Source organism: Panicum virgatum, chromosome 2K, assembly GCF_016808335.1.
Source record: "Panicum virgatum strain AP13 chromosome 2K, P.virgatum_v5, whole genome shotgun sequence".
NCBI classification, from domain to species: Eukaryota; Viridiplantae; Streptophyta; class Magnoliopsida; order Poales; family Poaceae; genus Panicum; species Panicum virgatum.
In genome coordinates this window covers 35,509,842-35,533,635 of record NC_053137.1, presented here as the reverse complement: position 1 = coordinate 35,533,635, position 23,794 = coordinate 35,509,842, and the positions used below count along the sequence as shown (strand labels likewise).

The following is a 23,794-nucleotide window of genomic DNA, read 5'->3' as shown; positions in this document are numbered from 1 at the left end:
GTGATAATAGCAATTGAAAATGATATCGTGAAGATCAACTACGAAGATATAATTGAAGATTTCATTTCTAAGAATACTAGAAGGGTGCTGCTCTTTAGTACAACATGAGGTTAGTTGTATTTTTATAGTTTTACCATTCTCGTTTGATATATTTCAAAATAATGTTTGAAATAATACGTACTAAAATTACATAATTGTATGAAAAAATATATTAGTTATATTTGATATATTATTCTTATATATTTTAGGGCCTCACTTTACATTCCGTCCTGGGGCCTCGAATTCCTAGAGATGGCCCTACTCATAATAATAATAAAGCAATAGCAGATATAGCAACCAATGCCTAATAGGTAATCAATTCATAAATGGACGTGAACCTGAGACTTCTTCATAGTCGTCCTAGGTATCTGAGTGTTTCTCGTAGTCAGGAATGTCCTCCTAGGTCCTCTGGGTGTCTGGGGCGTCAATCAGCTCCTCCTCGCTAGAGGCCTATTTGTAATTACATATTACTATAGGGGGCCAAAGTGCAAAGATGCACAAAAGTATCCAAATAAGATCCAAATCACATCAAAACCTACTCTAACGGGATTTTAGAAAAAAATATGAATCTGGTTTCATAATTTTTGGAGGTCCGATTAATTATTATGAACTTTTGAAGCTTAAATCTATTTAACACACGAGGTAGTGCCGACTGCCGAGGAGTGCCACGTGTTATGCTGACATCAGCTTGGTCAATGCTGATGTCAACATTGACTAGTCAATGTCCAAGTCGACGGGTCCACCGGTCAATGGCTCCACCTACCAGCCCCACCCATAGACTGACACATGGGACCCACTGGTTTAAAAAGGGTTAAATGAAAAAGGGACAAATGGATGGCTGGTTTGGGTTCAAAGGGAACACGAGCCGCCTCGGTCGGCCCAAAAACTATCGGCTCAGGAAGGGAGAACGGCTCGGCTTGATGGGCTGGAACGGAGACGGGTCGGCTCAGGCGCTGGAAGGCTGGCTCGGGCCGAGGCTTGGTAAGGCGGACCGGCTCAGGTGCGGCTTAGTGGGCTAGACACCAGGCCCGAACCGAGGCTCTGTCTCCCATCTACCCTTTTCACTGTCAGGCATGGCCCATAGGTGGCGCAGCAAACAATGGGACGATGGGCCGTGCTTCTTGTTCATCCATCTCAGAGGCTGATGCCGTATGTAAGCCGCATGCTCTGATTCAAATGTTTGGTGCATTTATTTGATCCGAGTTCTTGGTAAAGTTCGCCGCTAGGTAGCCATTTGGTGGTGGGCGGTCCGGGCAATGTCATCCTCGGTGGATGAATGCTCTGAAATAAGCCTACCGACCGTAACAGCAATGTTTGATTTCTACAGTAAAAATTTTGCGAAAAAAAATCTTGTATACATGGAATATTAAATGTAATCTATTTACAAAAACTTTTCAGAAATAGTTGTAACTTTTCGCAACAAATCTAATAACAGCAATTAATCCATAATTTGCTACAGTAATGCTACAGTACCATTCTCTAATCGTACGATCAAAAAACTCATTAGATTGGTCTCGCGAATTTACCTACAAGTGGTTTATAATTAAACTATTTAACACTCTAAATTAGTAGTCAAAGGTGCAAAAAGTTTTTATAAAAAATTTTTCACCCCAAACCAAACATGGACGTTACATGTGCCCGTGACAGATTGACAGATTTTAGCTACAGCCAAGGATGCCAAAACTGGAAACATCTGGGCTGAACGGAGCTAGCAGAACGAGAATGGAGGCCGCCAAGACCAAGTACTAGTGTATAGTTCTGAACCAGTTGATCTAACAAGGCTACAGCGTTTAGTGTTTACAAATGGTTACTCATACAGAACAGCCAGGCACATGGCACATATATATCAATACACAACACACCGTGGAGCCTACGTTCCGTTTCAATGCAATGCTCAGCTCCTGCCAGCATGTATGGCCGCCCGGACAAAATCTTCGCATGTCGCGTGACCAATCGAGAATACATCCGTCAACGCTCCCATGACATCAAAGGCCTCCTGCAGATCATCGGACGAGGTCATGTCTTCCAGCCAGGAGAACAGGTCCTTGGATAGCCCCACCATCTCTTTCATGTTGCCCAGCTTCTCATTCATTTGGATCTCCCATTTCTCAAGGCTGCCACCGGATTCGCCTTTCTCACCCAACTTGGTCGTGCCAGATGACTTGCCCTTCTTGAAGAACTGTTGCAGCTGCTCGATCAAACCAGTGTATACCAGCATCGGCTGGACGATGGTAAATAGCTTCTTATTCTCACTCGTATCAGAGGATGAACCTTCATCTGATCGAACTGCTGAGGACGAGTCAGAGGACAGCTTGAGGGTCGACCGCCCATGCTTATGTTGCATGTATGCATGGTAGATGCCCCTCTGCAGGAACGCAAGTCGGTGCTGGAGCCAGCTCTCGTATGACTCTGATAGAAGGGAATAAACCATCATGAACTGTACGGTCTCCTCGGAGGAACCTGAACTACCACGGGATCCCGAGACCGATGCTGAATGCCGAAGAGGAGATTCCGGTGTCGATGGAGAGCTGGACAAGTATGTGGTGACAGCCTTGGCCATCGCATGACGCTGCTGGTTGGCACTTCCATCTGCAAGATGAGAAGCCATCTGGACCATGAATGGAAGAAACCGCGAGTTGCTTTCCCTTCCCCCACCTTTGCAATCCATGCTGAAAGAAGCGCCTGTTGCAAACCTCGCCAGCATCTAGTGGTAACAAAAGCAACATTTTATGATATAAGTCAAGTGTAACAGGTAAATGATTCCCAAAATTACTGTCAAATTCACAGTGGCATCTTTGTACTATGTATGGTTACTCTGAATTTTGTTATGGATCATAGTACAGCTATCTGTCAACCAAAGTAACAGTTTGTACTTAGTCGAACAGAATGGCTTCCAAAACACCTTGACCACTACCTCTTGCACCTTTATAGTAGTTAATGATATAAAGGAACTTATTCATTAAGTTGAGTAATAAGAAACCACTGAAAATTTCTACGTGACATTACGATGAGTGTGGTCAACAATTTATGAACTGATGGAGCATATTAGCATAGAATGGAACAGCAACAACATCATTGATGTTAAAGGAAACACTTTTAGCATGTAAGATAAAAAGAACAAGAATGATTAATAATTTAATATTCTATCCAACCTGGAAATAGTGTTCAGAAACAAGGATTCTATCCTTACAAAACAAGGATTTCTCAGGGCCAAATAAAAAACATGACTCTGCATTTCATGGTATATTTCAACTTGTCAGCAAGAGATTTCATACCTAGGCAAGAAGTAAAATAAAGTGAAATCTAGATGATAACAAAAATGCAATCCATACCAATTGAATTACAGTGAAATGTATGATTGAGAATTTTGCAATATTTTTAGCACAAGAATATGCAACAGAGGTCAGAATCACATACCAGCACAATGTCATATGTCAACAACCGGAGACGACTCCCATCTGCTCGTCCGAGAGAATTCAATTGGTCCCAGTACTGATCAACACACCTAGTGTACTGCCCAAGAGGAACAGATGGCCCCCTCAATGGAAAGATACAATTACACAATGTCTCATTGTTCCGCAAGGTAGCACCATCCCATTCCTTTTTGGGATTCTTCAATGCAGCATCAGCTCGTTTAGCTTCCTGATGGCATTGGTAGTGTATGATGTTAAAGTGACTAACAGTGGTGTAAACACAGTCTCCACGGCCACTACCAGAACGTGTTGCACCTAAGTTCACTCGTTTGCTGAATGCATAGACGCCCAACATGTCTGTTGGCCTTAAGGTATACCCTTCTCTACAGACCATACATGCTAAACCGTCTTCCTCTTCTTCCACATCATCCAAACCATCAATTGTAGGCTGAGATACAACAATACGTCTACCTCCATCGGAAGAAAATTCTTGTCGCATTCCCATTCCCTGGAATAGAAGGAAAAAGGCAGTGCCCATTAACATGTGTATATATGTAGAATCCAGGGCCTAACAGTAACTGTTGGAAATATTAGCAAAACAAAACTTCAGAAAACAGGATCTATAACATCACAAACATAGCAGCCGATGAGACTACAAAAGTTACCTGAAGTAGCATCTCTCTTTTCTTAAGAGCACGGCGACGCATCTCATCCCTTGTAGCATGTCGCAGCTCTTGAATCTTCTCTGCTAGGAAGCCGTCACCGTTATTTTCTTTGTTAGCCAGTGTATCCAAAAGATTTTCTGCTCTTGCACCAATTTCATTTTCACCAGGCACCCCTTCCAAAGCGTGAAGCAGTGGTAATATGCCTTCTCCATCAATGCACTTCTGTGTAGGCAGATGGCCCTTGGCCAGTCCCTTCAACATTGACAGAATGGGGGGAATAGATGGAAGCTTCAAGCCAGATGTCCATTCTGCACTTGTTCTAAAGCCAGTCTGTCCTGGAGAAGCAAAGCTTTGCTTCATATGCTCAACAGCAGCTTTCGTAATGCCCTTCTCCAGAATAATCTCTTTTAGTCTCTCACCACACGAACTAGTCTTGAGCGACTCTGAGACACGAACAAAGTTGTCGACGGCAGATCGCTGCGTTGACACCTTTTGGCTTATACTTTCATCTTTTGGATCCTCTTCATGTTGCTTCTGCAACTGATCAAATTCAGTCCAGTCCCTAAGGTAGGGCTCAAAATGTTGAATAAGAGCTTCCATAGCTGCAGGTTCCCCATAGGTCAAGTAAGGCAGGATCCTTGCCACCATTTCCTCATTCCTTTGTTGCTTATTGGATTTTTTGGCACCCGAAGGATGACATAGTCTCTCCAAAAACATGAGAACAATTTTCCTGGCTTCCTCACCAGCACCAGTCTCCTCATTAGTAGTTGTAAAAACACTTTGGGCAATGCTTATGTCACTCTCATTAGCTTCCATGGTAAGACTTTCTACAATTAGTAGAATACCTTCAGCTGGTTCCATTGCATCCGCAGAAAATGCACGTCTAGCTGTCTCAAGCAGTAAACCCAGAGCACCAAGACGTAATAAGGCACATCTATTTTCACGGATTTTGCAACAATACTTTAGAAGGTTAAGAACAGAAGCCAACTCTTCTTGATTAGATCTGAACTCATCATCACGCAGACTCTGACAAAAAACATAACATCAATGCAAAATAGGTCAATCTCAAGCCTCAATAACAAGATTGGAATAAAAAAATTTACATAATTTCTTTCAAATTCATATTAATAGCTGTACAAATCTACCTCTGGAGGGAGAGTGAGAGATGAAGAAAACCAACTCAATGTAAACATAAAACAGCATACCTGAATCATGCTCAAAATAATCTCAAGGCCTTCGCATTCCCTAACAGCACCTGCTATAGCAAACTCAATTTCAGGATCCTGTGATTCCTCCCTTTCTTCTTCCAGTTCTTTAATCATAGGCTCAGTAGCTTCACCATCTAAACCCTGGTCAGAAAATAAACATGCCATATTAACATAACATTGAAATGATGTTAACAAAATCTCTATGAATCCGTCAAGATATCTTTGAATGTCCTAACACAAAGAAGCAAAGAATCACATCATGCACAGTTGCTATTAAAAGAAATAAGAACACTCTTCAGATTAGTGCATTATCGTACAACAATTGCATTTTACAAGAAAAGTTGTATCTGAATTTTAGGCGTACGTATGCAGTACCCACAAGAAATCAAGGTCCTATGATATTAAAAGGATATCAAAGAACCACATAAATATACTAGCAAATAAACTGTCATAGCAGTTCCGGCAACTTAGCTTGTTTGTGGCTAATAAGCAGTTCTTATAAAGAAGTGTCAAGATCCCTTACCACTAAATAAGTGCCAATATAAAACGAAAAACAGAAGCAAAGAAAAAAGGAAACCTTGACCCTAACCTGTAGTCTGTAGGTCACTGTCATTGGCGGGCAATCTCTGCGGGATGACGCAGCAGTTAGTGAGCTGGCATTAGACAAAGCATGTTGAGTTTGACCGTGGTGCTTCCTCCATACTTGCTCATAGACTTGGGAAATGCTCAGATCAAGTGAGATTATATTTCCACCAACCAATAATTCCATACCATAATCATCCTCCAAAAGTCCAATCAGATCAAGCTGGTTACAAATTTTGTTTTTCACATCTCTCATTAGAGGACCAACATCCACACTGGAGTATGGATTCTTTGTCATAGAACCCCTGATGAACTCTTCTTGTGTATGTGCCTTGTTCAGTATCAGAAGATAAACAGGCTCTGGTTTAACTGGGCAAATCAGATTGCAGAGTTGCTCCAATATAAACTGCAAAAGAAAATTCCAGATAAATGAACAGGGAAAGAATAAGTTACAGTTTATGTTCAGAAGAGTTGCTACCAAACTATAAGTAAGCACAATATCAAAATAAAGGAAAAATCTCTGCTCTACCAAAGATGTCCGTCTCTTCTTTTCTTTCACATGCTTCTGCAATCCAGAGATGCAAGCGCGAATAAATTGGCGTTTGTTTTCAGTACTCTCAACGAGCAAGCTATCAAGAAGGTCTTTCAAAAGACGATTACAGTCATTAATTAACTTTGTCTTTTGCACAACAAGCCCGCGGATCACCAGAAAAGCTTCCAAGACCTCAGATAGTAACCTATCGCTCATGAACCTGTAGTATGAGGGGGAAAACAGTAAGGGCATCAAAAAGCAACCAGATGCATTGGTAGCTTATGTGCGAACAAAGAAGCTTATTCAGGCCCACAAACAGCTTTACCTTGCTCTGATATTGGGAATTTCAAGAAATTTGTTCAGGAGCTCAACAAGCTTATGAAGAATGAACCCTTGTGATATATCAATGCTTAGGCTTCTCTCCTGTGATTCAACATTGGACACTTCTTTTGTTATCAAAGAACATAATGTTGTCAAACAACCACGAACGGTTAGAAAAAGACGTGAAGCCTCTGAATCAATCATGGTCCCAAGTAACTCAAAGTACTCTGCTGCACTTTCCCCAGCTGAGAGTGTTCGAGGAAGTAAAGACATGAGCAAGTTCAATAATTGAAACTGTCTGGGAGAGTTTGATGGGCACAGCAAGCTTATCAGAGTGCATATCTCAGATCTTATCGACTGGGAACATGAACTTAAAATCAAGTCTGATACCCAGGAACCCAGGGTGAATTTCGAGAAGTCACTCTTACTCGACCTCCAGCATGCACGACGTTTCCATAGGAGTCCATATTTGAGAACCAGATAGTCAGACTTGTGTGAATCATGACGTGCCTTCTGAATAGATCCTTTCACTGCCTGTGATACTTTGTACTGCCTCCGAACGAAATCTAAATATGATGCACCACTCTCCCACTCGGAGTAGCTCAGAAGTGGAATATCCTGGCCTCTTTGAGTTCCATCGTGAACTTTTCCAGATATATCTGGTTGATTCTTAGCACTGGGGTTAATAGTGGTTGTATTACCAGTTGTATCATCGTTCTTAGATTGCACTGTTAAGCTAGATATTCCCAAGCCTAACTCCTTGTCCCCACCATCTGATTTTGGAGGCGTGCAAGCCTGAGAAATTATTCTCAAACAAGGAAGAATAATATGTTCTGAAATTGCAGGATGTTTTGCTCCAACCTTAATAGAAGAGAACAACAGTTGAAAGGCCACACGGAGTCTTGCCTCCCAAAACTCATCTACAAGACTACATGTCTCTGACAGCAGCAGTAACTCTTCTCGTGTCGATTGTGCAATGTCCATGGAACGATGATGCTCAAGACAATACATCACCTTTTTCTGAATCAAGTTGTTCAATTCCTGAACTGCATCTGCATCACTTTCAGAGAAAGATGATAGCACAGCCCTAGCAAGAGTGCGTGCTGTCCTAGGGCCCTGATGAATGTTGTTTTCAAATAACTCCGACAAAATTCCAGCACTTACAAGTTGCTTCCTGCAGTTTGCATGTTTGGACAGCACTTGTAATAACTCCAAGCATTGTGTAACAAACATGGTACTACACCCATAGCAACTACTTGGAGACCTTGGTATTGAAAAAGCTGGTAATGCATTGGTACCACTAGTATTTTTCTGGTGCAGGTATGTCATTAGAACACGACGTAGCCCTTGTAAAGTTTGAACACTCTTGCTGACAGAATCAAAAGCTGCTTTGCATTTTTCACCATACAGAACACCAAGAAGTGCAATCTTACGATTTACCTTGCATGTGGGCCCAGGCAAGGACACCATCATCTGCTGGACAGCATCTTTCTGCTGCGAGTCAATCTCCTGTTCACCTATGCTTGACACAAGTTTAATGAGAGGCTTTTTAAATCCCATCAGTTGCTGATACCTCCTATGAGCATTTTCTGACTCTGACTCAATTGCTGTCAATCCTTTTCTCATGTCATCATCATTTTCCATGTTGTCGAATGAAAAACTGGGTTTTGCCATGAAGTGAAATTCAAAACGACCATATTTACTGTATCCACACTCATTGCAAAGGAAAGAGTCAAGGTTTTCATAATTAATATTTCTACACTGCCGACACTGATATGCATTTTCATGGCAGTTACTACATATGCCATGTTTATCAGTGACAGACCTGCTACACCGTGGGCATTGCAATGACTCAAGGGAAGAAGCTTGAAGATTTTCATAAAATGAATCGAGCTCAATCATAAAATTGCATGCTGTAATTGGGATGGGGAATTCAACTTTCAATTCGGTCTGGTTAAATGTAAGATGACAGCTCTTAGCACGCTTCCAAAGAGTCCAATTATTTTTCAGTTCTGACAAGTCAGTCACAGGCCTGTTGTTGTAATACAGATTGAGTACTTTGACAGACTTAGACTTACGAGCATCATAAACATTCATTGTAACTGACTGTATGGTAAAGCTTCCAGTGCATTTTATTATTATTCTATTGTCCGTAAATTTGGTCTCAGACTTGAGGGTTTCGAGCTTCATCCTTGAATACGGAACATCTGGGCAGCTGCAGGTAACACAAGGCTCACTCTCTAAGTAATAGCCATCAAACTCCACTAAGCAACTCAGTGTGTTGTAAATATGAGAATTTGGATGATTTGCCAATAGCTCATTCTGAGAATGGAGCGTTTCAAAAATGCAGCTTACTACCTCAGGTGTCAAACACTTATTCACAAGTTCAGAGTCATTCTGCTTTGCACTGGAGTCATTCACTTTCCCGAGTAAACAGGTCATAAGGTCAGTGTACTCAACAATATTTTGCCCATACATGGGAAGATGTATCACCTTCTGCAGAAGAATTGTTAGCATTGTCTCCCTAAGCGGGTTTTTTGCATGGTACCACACTCCAAATAGAACACATTTAGCCTCATGGCGGACACCTGCTGAGTTCCACTCTAGCAAGAATATGTCGATAAACCGCTCCAACATGTCACCTTCTTTATCATTGAACATTTCTACAACCTGTTCCATGTCCATGCACGATTTTTCTGAGGAACCTTCAGAACCATCATCGCCCTTCCGCTTCTTTTTCGAATCTGAAGACTGCGAGCTAGTTCTTGTAGAACTTCCTAGATCAGCACTCTCTAGTTTTTGAACATTATGATTTGCATCTTTTCCTGAATAGAAAGCCAAATTTAGAAGCTTGAGAGTCTGAATAATACACTCCTCGCTAAAATGGTAAAAATTGTCCACGAGAAACGGAAGAAGATCCGTGTGCTTCAAGCAGAACTTTTGCCAATTTTTTGGCCTTGCTGCAGCCACATCACAAAGAATAGATAAACATTTTATGAGCTTCACACTTCTCTCATAAGGCACAGGATTTCGGAAACCTCCAGACTTGTTTATGATTTTATGAAGTTTCTTGACTTCGTGGGAATATTGCCACAAATCCCTCACACTATAATAGTGAGTCTTGCTGCCGCATAAATGAAGGAAGAGCCTCCTTGCATATCTCCGAACAAATGAAGTATGAGGATTGCTAATATAGCTGCAAAGCACATCTTGATATCCATCCAACTTTAGATCCTTGGTGTTGGGAACCTTGTGGCTTCTATCCTTCTCAGCAGACTTTTCCTTTTCTGGTCGAACCATGCTATATACAAGCCGGAAAGTATTCTCCAACAACAATTTGAAGTAGTCCATGAACAGATCAGTTGGATGAGATTTAGCATATGAATCAGAAAAGAAGGGAGAGAAGTTTCCAGCTGGTAACTCTCTCCTAATTGTCAACAGGGATCCGCAGCCTGAACCAGAAGAACCAGCTTCACAATTTATGGATGACGACTTGAAAGTATGAACAAGTTGCTGCAGAATATCCATAAGATAATTCAAAAATGACTGCTGCCTAAGGGCAGAACAGGCACGAACTAACTGAGAAGCAAACTCATTTTTATCCTGGTCACCACCTGCTGATGGAAGAGCTATTGTGGTTGATGCCGGAACCTGAACAGGACCTTTCTCTGTCAAATCAGAGTTCCCACTTGTCCTTGAATGAGAACTATCACTCCCAGGCTGATGCCAGTTACGGAACATAAGTGTGAAGAACATGAAAACAAGGATTGAAACTTCTCCAAAAGTACATCGTGTTTTGGCAGGGAATGGTTTGTTTATGTTGATTTCATCCATGAGCCACTTCACAAAGTTTTCCAAATCCAATTTTTCTGGCTTTGAGCTATCCATGAAAGGACCACCAACTGCAGATGAAAGCCTGTAGAACAACTGCATTAAAGGTATGGCTCGAGTACCAGCTGTGGTCCGCATCCAGCCTCTAAGTTCTTCAATTAGATGGCTAAGTAGCAGGGAGTTAATGGCACGTTTTGAAGCAGAAATCGAAACAGTTGTTTGGTCTTTAATAGTCTCAGGGAAGTCTGCAGACTCACTTGCATCAAAAACATGAACTGATGATGGGGAGGTCTGAACACTTCTATCAGCAGGAGCATGAAGAACACCAGAATCAGTTAGCTCATCAATAGAGAAATGGATTTCATTGCCTTCACCTCCAAATGTATCAAGTTCAATTGGTATTGCTGACATGGGATGATCTTTTGAATGGGGAGCTGGTAGGCGATCTGCATCAAGTATCTCATAGCAAGTTTCACATAGGTCAAAATCTGGACATATGTTACAGTGCCACCTTTGCCTAAGTATTGGAACAGTGGAGCAGCCATCACAACAGTATTGCACTGATGATGCTGCAGGATCTTCTTCAATCATAACCTGAGCATTTCCACTGCTGGAACTCATAGCAGCACTCGATTTCACTTGGTTTTCAGGAGCATCATCATTAACTATCATTGTCTGCTTTGGGAAGGGGACTTGGAGAAATCGGGATGAAATGGCCAAACTGAAAACCAGTAATAAAAAGCAATTGAGAAAATGGTAGAAAAAAGAAAAGGAAAACTAGTATATTAATAGTGGCACCCCAATTGATTGATAAACAATAGAAGAGAAGATCACCTGCTAGAAGTCTGTACTGCTTCGTATGGTGCAAAGAGTAGCTTTTTCAGTAGAGCAACTGCAGGTCCCACTGAAACTCCAGATTTTTCATTCGAATTCAGAGCCAGGCATTCAGCATAGCTATAAATAAATTCCACACAGGGTACAACAAGACTATTGATTGTCTGTGTGTCCGGTCTGTCTAAATCTAATATACCCCAGAAAACTTGCATAAGACCGTCGACTAGTTCTGTACCTGCAAAATATGCAGTTATTATAATAAAAAAATTAGGTTGGAGAATATTTTAAATTAGCAACTGTGCTTCACATTTCAGAGAGAAGTAATTGTATCTAACCCAACTATGGTGTTCTATGGTCAAATTTGTGGATACAAATGTAGGTTGGAGAGTCAAGTTGACAAACATCAAAACAGCAGCAGCAGCAGAATAATTGATGTAATACTTTGCAGTTGCATATGGTTCAAACTGCAAAAGTACTCTAGTTCACACATACTAACCAATAAAAATACCCTTATCCATCTAGCCTACCTTCCTGTGAGACTTAACTAAGCATGCAGGTTATCTCCAGAATAGAAACAAAGCAGGCAAATATAAGTACAGCAAAAAGAAGAAAAATAATTGACAGATTGACAAATATCACTACACTCTAACATGTTGTTTGATGTGCATCAAGGGCCCACATGAATGCAACCTTTGTAATTATGCTGATTGGTGAAAGTACTATAATATCAGTTCCTTGAGTCAACATGCAAAAGGTGAGACAAACCAACAACCAGTCAGCAATTGAACATCAAATCCTTCTAAAAGACAACATGTAAGAGTCAAGTGGTACATTTGGTTAAACAAGTCAGAAGTATAATTAATACCATGAGTTTCGAGAAAGGTGGCCAGGTTTGATTTCCTGTGCAACGCAACTTTGGAAATTGTATGGATCTGGGCTATAAATTCTTTTATCACCCAGCTAGATGCAGCACCTCCAACACCGATTCTTGATGTTATTGCTGGGAGCGATTTTATTACACCAAGAAGGCGCATTGTGTCCTTAACCTGTACAAACATAAGCCAAAGGTTTAACCAAAAAATAGTGGAGCAGAAGGAGAACATTTACAAAAAAAAATGTTAAGATCAGTAGATAACGAAAATTGGTATTACTTGATAGTACATGTCCTTCTTTGGGAACACAGCCTGAAGGACCCGGCATGCAGTAGAATGTAGCAGAGGTTCCCTGTCACTTTGAAAGATGGTTTCCAATAAAGCTCTGCACTTTAGATTATTAACTTCCATGCCTGCATCAACCATGTCAGTAAAGCAGCTTGGTCGGCATAGCAGGTATACGCGTGAGAGAATCCAGAGGGCATCTGCCAAAACTTGCTCTTGGATAGGAGCAGCCTGCACGATTTGGGGCCTCTTTCCTGATCTTCCACCAGTAGAACTACTACCAAGTGCTTCCATATCAAGCGCAGCATCCAGCTTCTCTTTCCATCCAAATTCATCTTTAGCTCGACCATAAACTTCAATGGAATCTATCCTAGGTATAGATGAACCATCGAACGTCCACCCAACAGAAATTGTGAATTCTTCATCTGCCAAAAGTGATTCAGCAGTAGTAAATGGAATGTCGTACCATGATCTCATTCCTTCATCCAGCTTAATGACTCTATGAAAAATTGTGATCTCAGAAGGAATGTTGCTAGCGGATGTATTGCCCACATGGATGCGGCAACCCACCATGACTATATCTGGGTTTGGATTTGAAATAGTCACCTACAACACACACAAAGAAAGGAGTGCATATAAGTCATTCAACATTAATTGGTTTAGGGACACTGCATGGTTGGAAGAAGAAAAAAAAACACTATGAACATAGCAGAACATCCTACCTTGAAACCAGCAGATGTCAGACTCTCTAAATACCCGTCATCGGAGGTTAATCTTTGCTTAATGCTTTCAGAATCGCCATTCTTGGTTGTTTCACTATTAAATTTAACATCAGATGTAATGCAAATTGTCTTCTCAAAGAAATCAAGTGGAAATTCTGGTTTTATGCCAGTGTAAGCTCTACTGCTCAGGATGCTGCTACCCAACTTCTTTGTTTGCTCTGCTGCAAGGATTGTCGAACTGTCACCTCCACTAGGTGTATCAGAGTAAATATGAAGGCTGCCATCGTCGTACAAAATAAGACAATGTGTTCTATCTTTGGATAAAGGCTTATAGGCAGCAACACCAACCACAGAGGAATTTGTACCAGTACTGTGCCTCATGTTTTGTGCAACTAATTCATGAGGACCCAATGACACCACAAAAGGAGCATTTGATTTAGATTTTGATAGGCAGGTAAGGATTCCACTGCCGGCTACAAGCTCTCTCCAACGGTAGAGCCCGGCTGGCTTGGATTTACCGTCATGATCTTCCTCACATATATGTGACAATTCCCTTATCGACGAAGAATCCCCATTCAAGCGCCCCATGAAGGTTGTGCCATCTTGATGAGATACAAACAGAAGCCTGTAGGTTGATGAAAAGTACAATGACAAACCTTTATACATGGATAAAGCATCTTCAACCAAGACTGTTTCAGCCAAAACTTTTGCACCAACGTCACCATCCAATGTAACATTCAGCCTATACAAAATGCCCCCTTCAGAAAGAACAAGCAGCACCAATTTCCCCATTGAGGAGGGGACAAGCGTTGCATCAACTATTATATCATCGGACACAGTAAAATAATGGATGGGGCTGATGTTGTCCTGTGAGAGATCATAGATCTTCACAAACAAATTTGTTATTACGATGAGTTGAACTTGAGAACCTGGAACCCATTCCACATGACGAATATATGCTCCTTGCAGAGCAAGTTCTATGGCAAGGCGATCAGTTACTTCACCACGACTATTTAATGTTAGCACTTGGCAGTCCTCATATCCAGCAACTGCGAGGTAATGGTCGACCAACGGGTTGAAAACTAAATGGACGATTTCAAAGCGAACAATGTTCCTGGAAAGGGGTTTCACATTGGTTTTGTCTGCTGTAATAGGTGATGCAGTAGGCTGTCCAATAATTTGTCCCACGTCAAATATAGCAACTTTGTCACCTTCTCCAACAGCAAGCTTACCTCGATTGCTGATACTCAGCAGTAATTTAGAAAGAGAACCATTAGCAAGATGTGACTTAAGCTCCCTAGAATTTGGATAGTCAACTTTTATCTTCAGGTCCAGTGATCCACTTTTAAAAGCCTTCTTTAGTTGGAAGATATCAGAGGAATGTGACACCAGCACATCACCTCCTAACAAAACTTTTCTGTCTTTCGAAAGATTCCACTCCCTTCGGCTAAGTACAGTAGGCAGCAACTTTCTGCAGATTTCAAGCACCCTAACCTCAATATCCAGATTTTTAAGAAATAAAGGAAGGGAATTGCTGAATTCATTAGGCACAGATAGCTTCATGGAATTATCAGCATCAGTAGAGATATCTTCTTCAAAATCAGAGCCGCTATCTGCAACCTGCTCCACATCCTCATGATAAGCCAGTATGGGGTGGAAGCTGCTAGCAGCAGCTGGAGCTACAGTGGAGCTCCCAGTAAATTTCCGAGGTTTCAAACACTGACAGCTGCTTCCTCTCACGCCTCCAGCCCCACAGTCACAAAAGAAACGGCTTGATCTAGAGTAAACAACACGATGCCCTCGATGGCACACCTTGGCACAAATAGAACAGCAGCCTTTGGAAACTGTCAAGTCACACGTATAGCAGAAGTACCAATGCTGTTCCATGAAATTACTGCCACTGGAAGTAAATGTGCACACTTTTGATGCTAGAGCTCTATCACTGTCTCCATCATCTTCCTCATCTCTATCGATGCTCCCTAAATCCCCATCAGAGGTACCGTCATCTTCATCTTCCTCACCAGAGCTAGCATCACAATCAATAGCGGGATTACTTACTTGATTTGTGCGAATAACAAGATTTTCTGAATTTTTCAACTGCTTTGGGATCAGAGATCCTGATCCAAAACTGCTGCCAGAAGTTTTTGATGAAAGTCTCTTAAGGGCACCTCTATTTAGTCCACTATCGCCGAATACGGCCTCCAGAAAAGAAAACAGAAATTTTAAAGTGTGCAGCTTACCCTCATCCTCAACCATTGTCTCCATTAGTATCAGAGTCTTTTCAAACAAGTGCTTGAAGTGTGATTCCTCACTTGATAGTTGAACAAGAAAATGGAAATATGCTTTAGCAGTCTGGAGGTCATGTGACAAAAATGCTCCATCAAGTAACAGTAGCATAGAGTTGAAAAGGTGATGTTGAAGTTCTTTGGTCAATGTTTCAGGTGGACATATCAGATGCGTAAAAAATTCCACTGCCAGTTCTCGGGTTGCAGGACCAGCAGTGCCATTTGTGCTTTCAACTTTTACAGAAGGCCCCAATATTATGAATTGTAACCATGACGAAAAGCAGGGCACGTCCATTCCAATAAATTTGTTTTGCAACTTCTGCTTAAGACCAGGAGAATAACCATTGCCCAGCATATCAGTCAATAAGTGCAGAATCTTCAAATTAACCTGCTCAGATTTGCAATCCAAAACGTCAAGAAAGACTGACATATCAGCATGCTCAGATGCAAAAATACGGCTTGCTCCTTCAGGAGCTCCTTCTGCATCACCAAGGAAGAATTTAAACACCTCTCTTTTAGATCGAAGGTCTTCCACTAGATCAACAACTGTAGAAACTAAAATCTCTTTCACCTTGCTATTCATGCTTTCATTCGAGTTTATCCCAGCCAAGAAACCTTCTAGCTGCTTCAGAACAAACAGTTCACTGTATTTAGCAAGATCATCCCTATTGTTAATTAGACCCATAAATATCTGATCACACTCTCCATGAACAGGTCTGAATATTTGATCTGATCTAACAGCCATCACCATACTAAGCAGTTTGGAAATAACACCCTCATCAACTCTGTCTCTGTCTCCTGGTTGTGTGACCTTTATATAACCATTAAAGGTTTGAACGATCTCATTTATCACCAGAATGCATGAAAGGAGAGCACTGTTGCTAGAAGTGTAAGCTGATGGAAATCCATGCAACAAGCACTTCAGAAAGAAACAATTTTTCTGCCCTTCAGCAAGCTTTGTAGTGACTCTATTTATCCTTGATGAAAGCTTACATATGGGTTCCAGCATTTCCAAATATGAACCAAATCTTTCAAAATCAAGGTGGTGCTTGGATTTGTCAAAGACAGAATGCTTGAGCAGCAGGGAAGGGTAACAATTATCCAAGGAAGGCCTTCCACTGTCAAGAAATGACAGATATGCTTTCTTAAAAGTATGAAGATAGGTCTCCAAAAGAGATGATAAGATATCCAAACAGTGCCCACTGTTCTTCGTTATGTATGTAGATAAACTATTCCCACGAGTAAAAATCTCCTCACCATGGACCTCCTGTTTTCTATGTGAATCCACCTCAGTTTCTGCACCTCTCTGCTGCCTCTGAAGGTCCGCATTAATGAGAGAGAGAATAAAAGAAAGCCATGTCCCTTTCCTTGGGAAATCCCAACTCTCCAGCATATTTGAACCTATATCAGAGTGCAACAACTTTAGGAGTTCAAATATTAATGCAGGTTGATCGACACCCACATGAGATGAAGCACCATCGCTGATACTTAGAGCAAATGTTAGGAAGACATTGACATCATCAAGGTCAGGTTTCAAGTAATGATCATTCAGAATAGAATCATTGCCATGACACCCTATAACAGATAGAGTACTCCAGCAAATCAAAAATATATATCTTTCCACAATGAGATCATCAGCAACTTCAGCACTCATACCACTCCAAGAATTAAGGATTTGTGACATAGTTGCACTCAAATCAGCCATGTTCAATCCCAAAGTTTCAACAGCAGCCTTGTCAAAATAGAATTCAGCATGACCTGGAGTGACATCAATTAACTGAGGGAGAAAGTCACTGGTTACAGCACTCTTTTTGACTGAACCATCAAGCATTTCCTCCATAATAACAGTGGCAAGGGATGGCAAGTAATCATTCATGGAACACAACTGACCTTGATTCAACTGGATATCCCTCAGTCTGGATCTTAGTCTCGTAAACAACCATGATGGGTGTGTTAATGGGTACAACAACATATGTCGCAGGACAAGAAGAAGTCTTGATAGGAGCAATGCCCATCTAGTCAGTCCAGCCACAGCTACTCCAGACGGAGGCTGCTTCAGTTTCTCTAGGGAGGAGAGTACAATTTTGATCAAATCAGCCTTTTCTGACTCCGTCATTAAATGGAATGCTGCCAAAAGAATTTCCAGATGAAAAGCACAAGGGAGACTTGCGCAGAAATCACTAGCATTTAATGAGCTGGATGATGTATCATTTGCCTTCTCCAAAAGATAAGTAACCCACTGAACAAAAATCTTTCTTCCCAGACTAAATCCTGAGTTTACTGGGTAAGTCATAGCATGCGCAACTAGAGCAAGTGCATAGTGGTTATAGGTGTACTTCCCATTGTCAACATTGAACACTTTCTCCACAAGGTCCTCCCTTAAAGAAGCAGGACATTCATCACAAACAAGAAACATTTGTAGGAACTCAAAACAAGCAGCATTGATGTGCAGCAATTTATTTTCAGAAAGCATTGTATTTCCAGTGCTGCTTCTGTCAGGGAAACAAGCTTGGCACTTCAGTATTGAAAGAAATTGGTCTAGATGACAGGTGTCGAATTTTCTGCAAGCATCCATATATATAGCCCTGGACCATTGAGGAGAGAATATGGATGTTCTCATAAAGCATATCAGATCAGCAGCTAGCTTAATAGGCCCCTGCTGGCTGTTTGATGGATCGCTCCCTAGAGATGTTGGCTGCTCAACACTTTCAGTTATTCCTGCAGGACGTACTTCAGCAAAAAGATTCCCAAAAAGTGCTTCTTCCTCATGACTTGCCGCAGATTCCAATTCGGAAACAACAGGTTGTTTTGTGCAACTCAGTTGTGGCTTCTCATTTGTCACTGATTTCACTCCTTCTTCATGGAGGAAAAAAATCAGATGAACTAAACCATTCAACCATTGTTCTCCTGATGGGAAGATAAATTGTAGATACTCCTCACATGTATATTTCTTCAGCAATGATACCTCCTCTGAACGTACATGACAAGACAGATCATTTGTCTCATGATTGAATGAATATAGAAAGGCATCTTTGTCAGGTTTGTCCCTGTCAACATGTCTTGTCCATTGTTTGGTATCTTTAAGAAGTTTCAGCACAAAATGAACAACGCGAGGAGAGTAAACTAAAGGAGGCACCAAGCAAGTACCAGAATTTTCATATCTCCATATATTAGGACTGAAGATTTCCAACATGGATGAAAGTATGCATACTTGAACTGTACAACAGATGTCACTGTTGCAAACGATAATTTGCATTAGCTGTAGAAATTCTTCAAGTATCTGCAACAAGATAGTGCCAGCACCATCTACAGAGAAGACTCTGTCATGATTTGAGAACTTGAACTTTAGTCTGAACAAGGCTGGAAGGCTATCAGCACATCTTGCTACTGAGAGTAACATTATGGCATCAGCAGCACCAGGAGGAAACTCCGTAGTGAGACCACAAACTAACTTCAAAATTCTTTGGGTGAAAGACAACCTCAACTCAATGTTTACATCTTCAACCATTTCCAAAGCAGGAGACTGGCAAAGCTTCTGCACTAGTGTAAGAAGGCGTGGTATACAACATAAGTGAACAACCGCAAAATGCTGCGCCAATGGCACCATGCTATTTGGAGATACCACACAACATGATTGGGTATTCTCCGAAATAACGTAATCTCGCTGCGAGTATTCTGGTAATAAGGCCAAACGAAACCGTTTAAGATCATCTCCACTTTTCAAGCAGTTGAATCCTGGTAATAGAGATAAGTCATCAAATGCCCATGAAACATTGAATCTTTTCGCATGGCTAAGGCCCGAGGAGTTTACCTTTTAGATAACAGAAGTATTTCTCTTGTGGGCTCAAGCGCTCAGCTTCAACTTGGACAAATGTCCAATGCTCAATGATGTCATTTATAATGCTGGGTTCCAAAGAACATGCCTTATTGTGAGTACCTTTAAGCAGCACAAATTCCACAAAACAGGCAACTTCATTCTGCAAATATGCAAACAAATTAATAAATACAGAATGCTACAAGAAGCACAAGCATCTTTGCAGAATGCTGACTCAACCAAGATGGAAACAAAATGGTGACAACATATCAAATTATTTTTAATATAACATCTTGTAAATTTTGATAGATCACAAGCTCAGAATGAATAATCCACCCACACACACACACCAAATTAAAATGAAGCCAAGAAAACTTACCAGTAAGCCAAAGTCATCACAAGCGTATGATGATTTTTCTAGATGCAACAGGCAGAATTCCAAAGATCTCTCCACAATCTCCACAACTGTTGGCTCCACTTGTTCCACTGATAACAAACGAAAAAAAAAAGATCAAATCCTAACTTCCTAGACATATCCCTTTTATGTTTTAGCAAGACCAGACCTCCTAATGGTTAAAGGGAAAGATAGGAAACAGCAGAAAGGGGGCCATAATATTGGAGAAGATATATTGCTTATTATCTGTTAAGTGTAAATTAGTACTCCAGTCATCATAGGCAAGAAATTGAAAAAGATTTCTCATGAAGACAACTTTACATCAAATGCATGACTGGTTCTACCATTTTTTTAATTCAACACATGCATCAAGAAAGAGTCGAAGCTTCAGTGTTTTCAGTGTCATCCAGGAGGTCACTATGTTAATATGGGCATACTTAATATCTAGGGAGTGATATGGCATGCAATAGAAATAGCTTCCTAGTATCTTAAGGGAGTGCATTAAGATCTCCATAGGCCAACCTCCACCTTGAGAACCCATATCTTTTTTTTTTGCAAGGACTTGAGAACCCATATCTGATATATCTATTTGCAGAACCAACTTATATTTTTCTCATCAGCCAATAAAGTGATTTGAACTGCTAGGGGAGTCCAATGATACAACTACTGTCTAAGATCAGAGTAAATCCTAAATGAAACACAGACAACAAAACATGACCTCCAGAAGCAGAAAGACACTCTACACTGAAGAGCACCGAACTAAGAAGGCACCTATCCATATGCTCAAAATAAGATACAGGAATGCCATAAATCAGCATTTGTTCCTCAGGACTCCAGGAGGGGCAAAGTATCTAAAACACAAAATCCCTCACTAAAGGATAATCTAGCAGAAAGAGAAGGGAAACCACAAAGGAAACAAGGTACAGCTTAGCAAGGGCTAACTCAGAGGCATCAAAGAAATGCCAAAACGGTGTTGGGGAAAAACACTTCCAGTTCAATTCAATCTCAAAAGTTCTCTCCTAATCAGATAAATGGATGACTGAGAATGTTGGACAGACTAGAGTTTGTAGACGAGCGAGATCACATATAACAGAATAACATATACATTGGTAGCCCTATTATTTGGATCACAATACCACCTAAGAACAATCTTTTAATCAAAGCAAAACATCTCTTATGGTACATATCTGCAAGGAACTTACTCCAACCAACAAGGAAACTAATATAAGATTTACTCATTCCGATAAATTACAAACACAATGAAAGAGAAATCATTCTGAAATCAAACAGCAACCAGACAATTGCAGATTTTAACTGGAACTAGTAAATAGGTCGTGTGCATGTTCAGGGAACATTCACTCATATATGATTTATACATACTCTTATGTCTGCAGTGTTCCAAAATATAAACTCCTAGCTCCATATTTGGCAAGAAATGTGAATTACAAATCACCATTGCATCAACTTGTACCAGATTATTAAGATGAGAAAAGAAAATATGTAGCCAATCCCCGCAGACTACCAATCATTGGATCATGCAATTCGGATACAGTACTACTGAGAACCAATACTGGCAACAAAGCAGCAACCAGTCTAGTACTAGATAAAACAAAATAATGATATATCATTAGCAACAGGGATTGTAGTATAGAGAAGCAGTGAACCCAATCCATGCATGCATTTGAAGTGAAAATGTGCATATAAAATTCTCAGGTGACTAAAACTATCTCAACCGAGTCTCTTATCTCTTAATTACAAAAAGACTCACAAAAATGCACAGAGAAGTCACAACATTAATGACCTCGTGGCAACAAGAGTAACCATGGTAGGACAACAAGAACAAGCGAACCTGTAAACCTAACATCATACAAACATCTGAACGGAATGCAGAAGTGGAGCAAAGCCTAAAATATGAAACAGGAAAGATGTTCAGGATGGCTAAACCTTCCTGTCAAACAATTTGAGACTGGCACTGACGCTTGATGCAATAATTAAGTAAACAAAAGACTGAGCTACAAGGGAAACAACTCAAAAAATTGCATATATAGATCAAATGATCCAGTACATGTCCGAGTTGTAGACTAAGATCGTGCCAAAATATGAAGGGGGTACAAAACACCTAAGGTTGTCAAACTTGCTCCAGAAGCATGAGCACGGCTACTTGAACCAGGTGATGAGACATGGAAGATGGAACTAAGAAAGCTATCACTGCAACTTTAACCAGTCAAACGGAATGATTCTTCGCCGTATCCATAACCGTCCCCGAAGCCAAACTACTGCCCCGAGCGAAGTCAATACCTATCTTACCCTCTGACAAGCATAAGCAACCTTCGGATCACACAACAATAGCCACCAGCAGCAGCAGCGAATCTAGCACCCCTTGGACCTAGCTTACACATACAAGATCACAACCCGCGATAGTACAGCAACGTGAACACGCATGGCCCATAGGGGCCATCTAAGACGGGAGAGGCGGGATCGGAGGAGCTCACCTGAGGCGGGGAGAACTGCAGACACGACACCACGGGCGGCAGCAAGGACAGCGCGGGCGGCGGCTGGGTCAGTCGGCGGACCGGCTGCGAGGGCCTCCGCAAGGGTCTCGAGCCCCGGGCGTGCCGCAGGCGAGCAGAGGCGGCGCGCCGGCGGGTCCCGCCCCGTGGAGGCGGCGAGGTGGTCGAGCATCGCCGAGATCTCCGCCGCCGCCATGGCGAGGGATCTAAGATAGGCGGCGGCCTTAGAGAGAGGGGAGCGGTCGTCGGATCGATCGCCTTTGTGATGATGAGGGAGGGTTTTGTGCTACTTGTGTTGTCGTTTTTAGAGAGAGAAATGAGAGAGAGCGAGAGGAGGGGAAGGGAGGGGACGAGAGATGGGAGTGGGGAAGAAGCGATGCTGCGGGTGACTTTTATTTGTTTGATGAGTAAAATGCACCGGGTTCCTATACACATCAAAAAAACAAAGAAAGGTGCGCCGGTTAGTGTGCTGCCAAATCGTGTTTAGTTTCTTCTCCATCCGCAAGGCCCTTCAGCCGCCGCCGCCGCGAAAGCCCCCTCGGTCCCCTCCTCTGTCCCTCCAGTGGCCTCGCCGCCGGTTGGTGGAGGAGCGAGCACTCGTTCTTTTCTTACATCTGTTTAATTTTTAGGGTTTACTTCTTCAGCAACATCGACAAGATGGCGATGATGACACTTTGAAATAAGGTCTCTCTGGTCTTTTTCTACCTTGACGATTTTATGGTAGTTTGTTCTTGTAACACTAGTATTTCTATAAAAATTTCGTGCTCAGTTCTCTTGTGTAGCTATTTATTTGATTTAATCCATGTTTAGTAGACTTTAATTATGATAAATAGTTTATGCTGATGATAAATCATGAAAATATTCAAAAGTGTTCTTCTGGAGTATCTTAGCTTGTACGTGAAGTTTGAGCATCAGTTCATGACTAGAACAGGAGCTAAAAATGAATCTTGCTAGACTTATGTCTGTTTTATTTATTTTCTCAGAATTAATTCTTTGTAGATAAAATCATGAAAAATTCACAGTAGCTAGTTCATTTCTGTGTCGACCTTCTGTTAAATTTTGAGCTTCTATTTTGCTATGGTTTATCCTGTGTAATTCAATCTTGTTCTAACTGTTATCTGAATGAATGAATTGTTGTGATTAAATGGCTATATGTTTTGGCGTGATTTTTATAGGGTAGCCTACTCTGTTCATGTTATGTTTAGGGTAATTTTTTCTAAATTTATTACTGTTTGTGCTCTGAGTTGTTAATTTATTAGCAAACCTTGATTTAATTGCTATAGGAATCAACCACCACTCACTTTATGAAGTTAGTATAGCTTTCTTGTGCTGTTGATCATGATGCCTTGTGCAGTTAGATTTGTTGAGTTACTACTCTATAAACGATTGCCCATGTGTGTATTAATTTTGTTTGCTTAGCTTCACTACATCGTGAGCGTGTTTATAATACTGTTCTTGCATTACATATAGATACGTCTGCTCTATCG

The 23,794-nt window shown here is 41.2% G+C and overlaps 1 protein-coding gene across 1 annotated transcript; it reads right to left on the bottom strand.

The window, feature by feature from the left end:
* Positions 1–1,604: 1,604 nt before the first annotated feature.
* LOC120674354 (auxin transport protein BIG-like) lies at positions 1,605–22,663 on the bottom strand. The gene is made up of 14 exons (XM_039955530.1): positions 22,290–22,663; positions 19,783–19,889; positions 19,401–19,566; positions 13,305–19,324; positions 12,577–13,188; positions 12,291–12,471; positions 11,426–11,660; positions 6,765–11,312; positions 6,437–6,659; positions 5,915–6,313; positions 5,323–5,466; positions 4,118–5,143; positions 3,457–3,960; positions 1,605–2,743 (listed from the first exon to the last, which is right to left on the bottom strand). The coding sequence occupies exons 1-14, from the start codon at positions 22,501–22,503 to the stop codon at positions 1,934–1,936; spliced, it is 15,189 nt and encodes a 5,062-aa protein (XP_039811464.1). The 5' UTR covers positions 22,504–22,663; the 3' UTR covers positions 1,605–1,933.
* Between the last annotated feature and the right edge of the window lie 1,131 nt (positions 22,664–23,794).

Bases quoted from the DNA above. Each gene is read 5' to 3' on its own strand.
- LOC120674354 (XM_039955530.1), bottom strand. From the start codon at position 22,503: ATGGCGGCGGCGGAGATCTCGGCGATGCTCGACCACCTCGCCGCCTCC. The intron at 19,890-22,289 runs GTGAGCTCCTCC...GTTTGTTATCAG, and splicing joins TGCAGTTCTCCCCGCCTCAG to TGGAACAAGTGGAGCCAACA. The intron at 19,325-19,400 runs GTAAACTCCTCG...CTCTATTACCAG, and splicing joins ATACTTCTGTTATCTAAAAG to GATTCAACTGCTTGAAAAGT.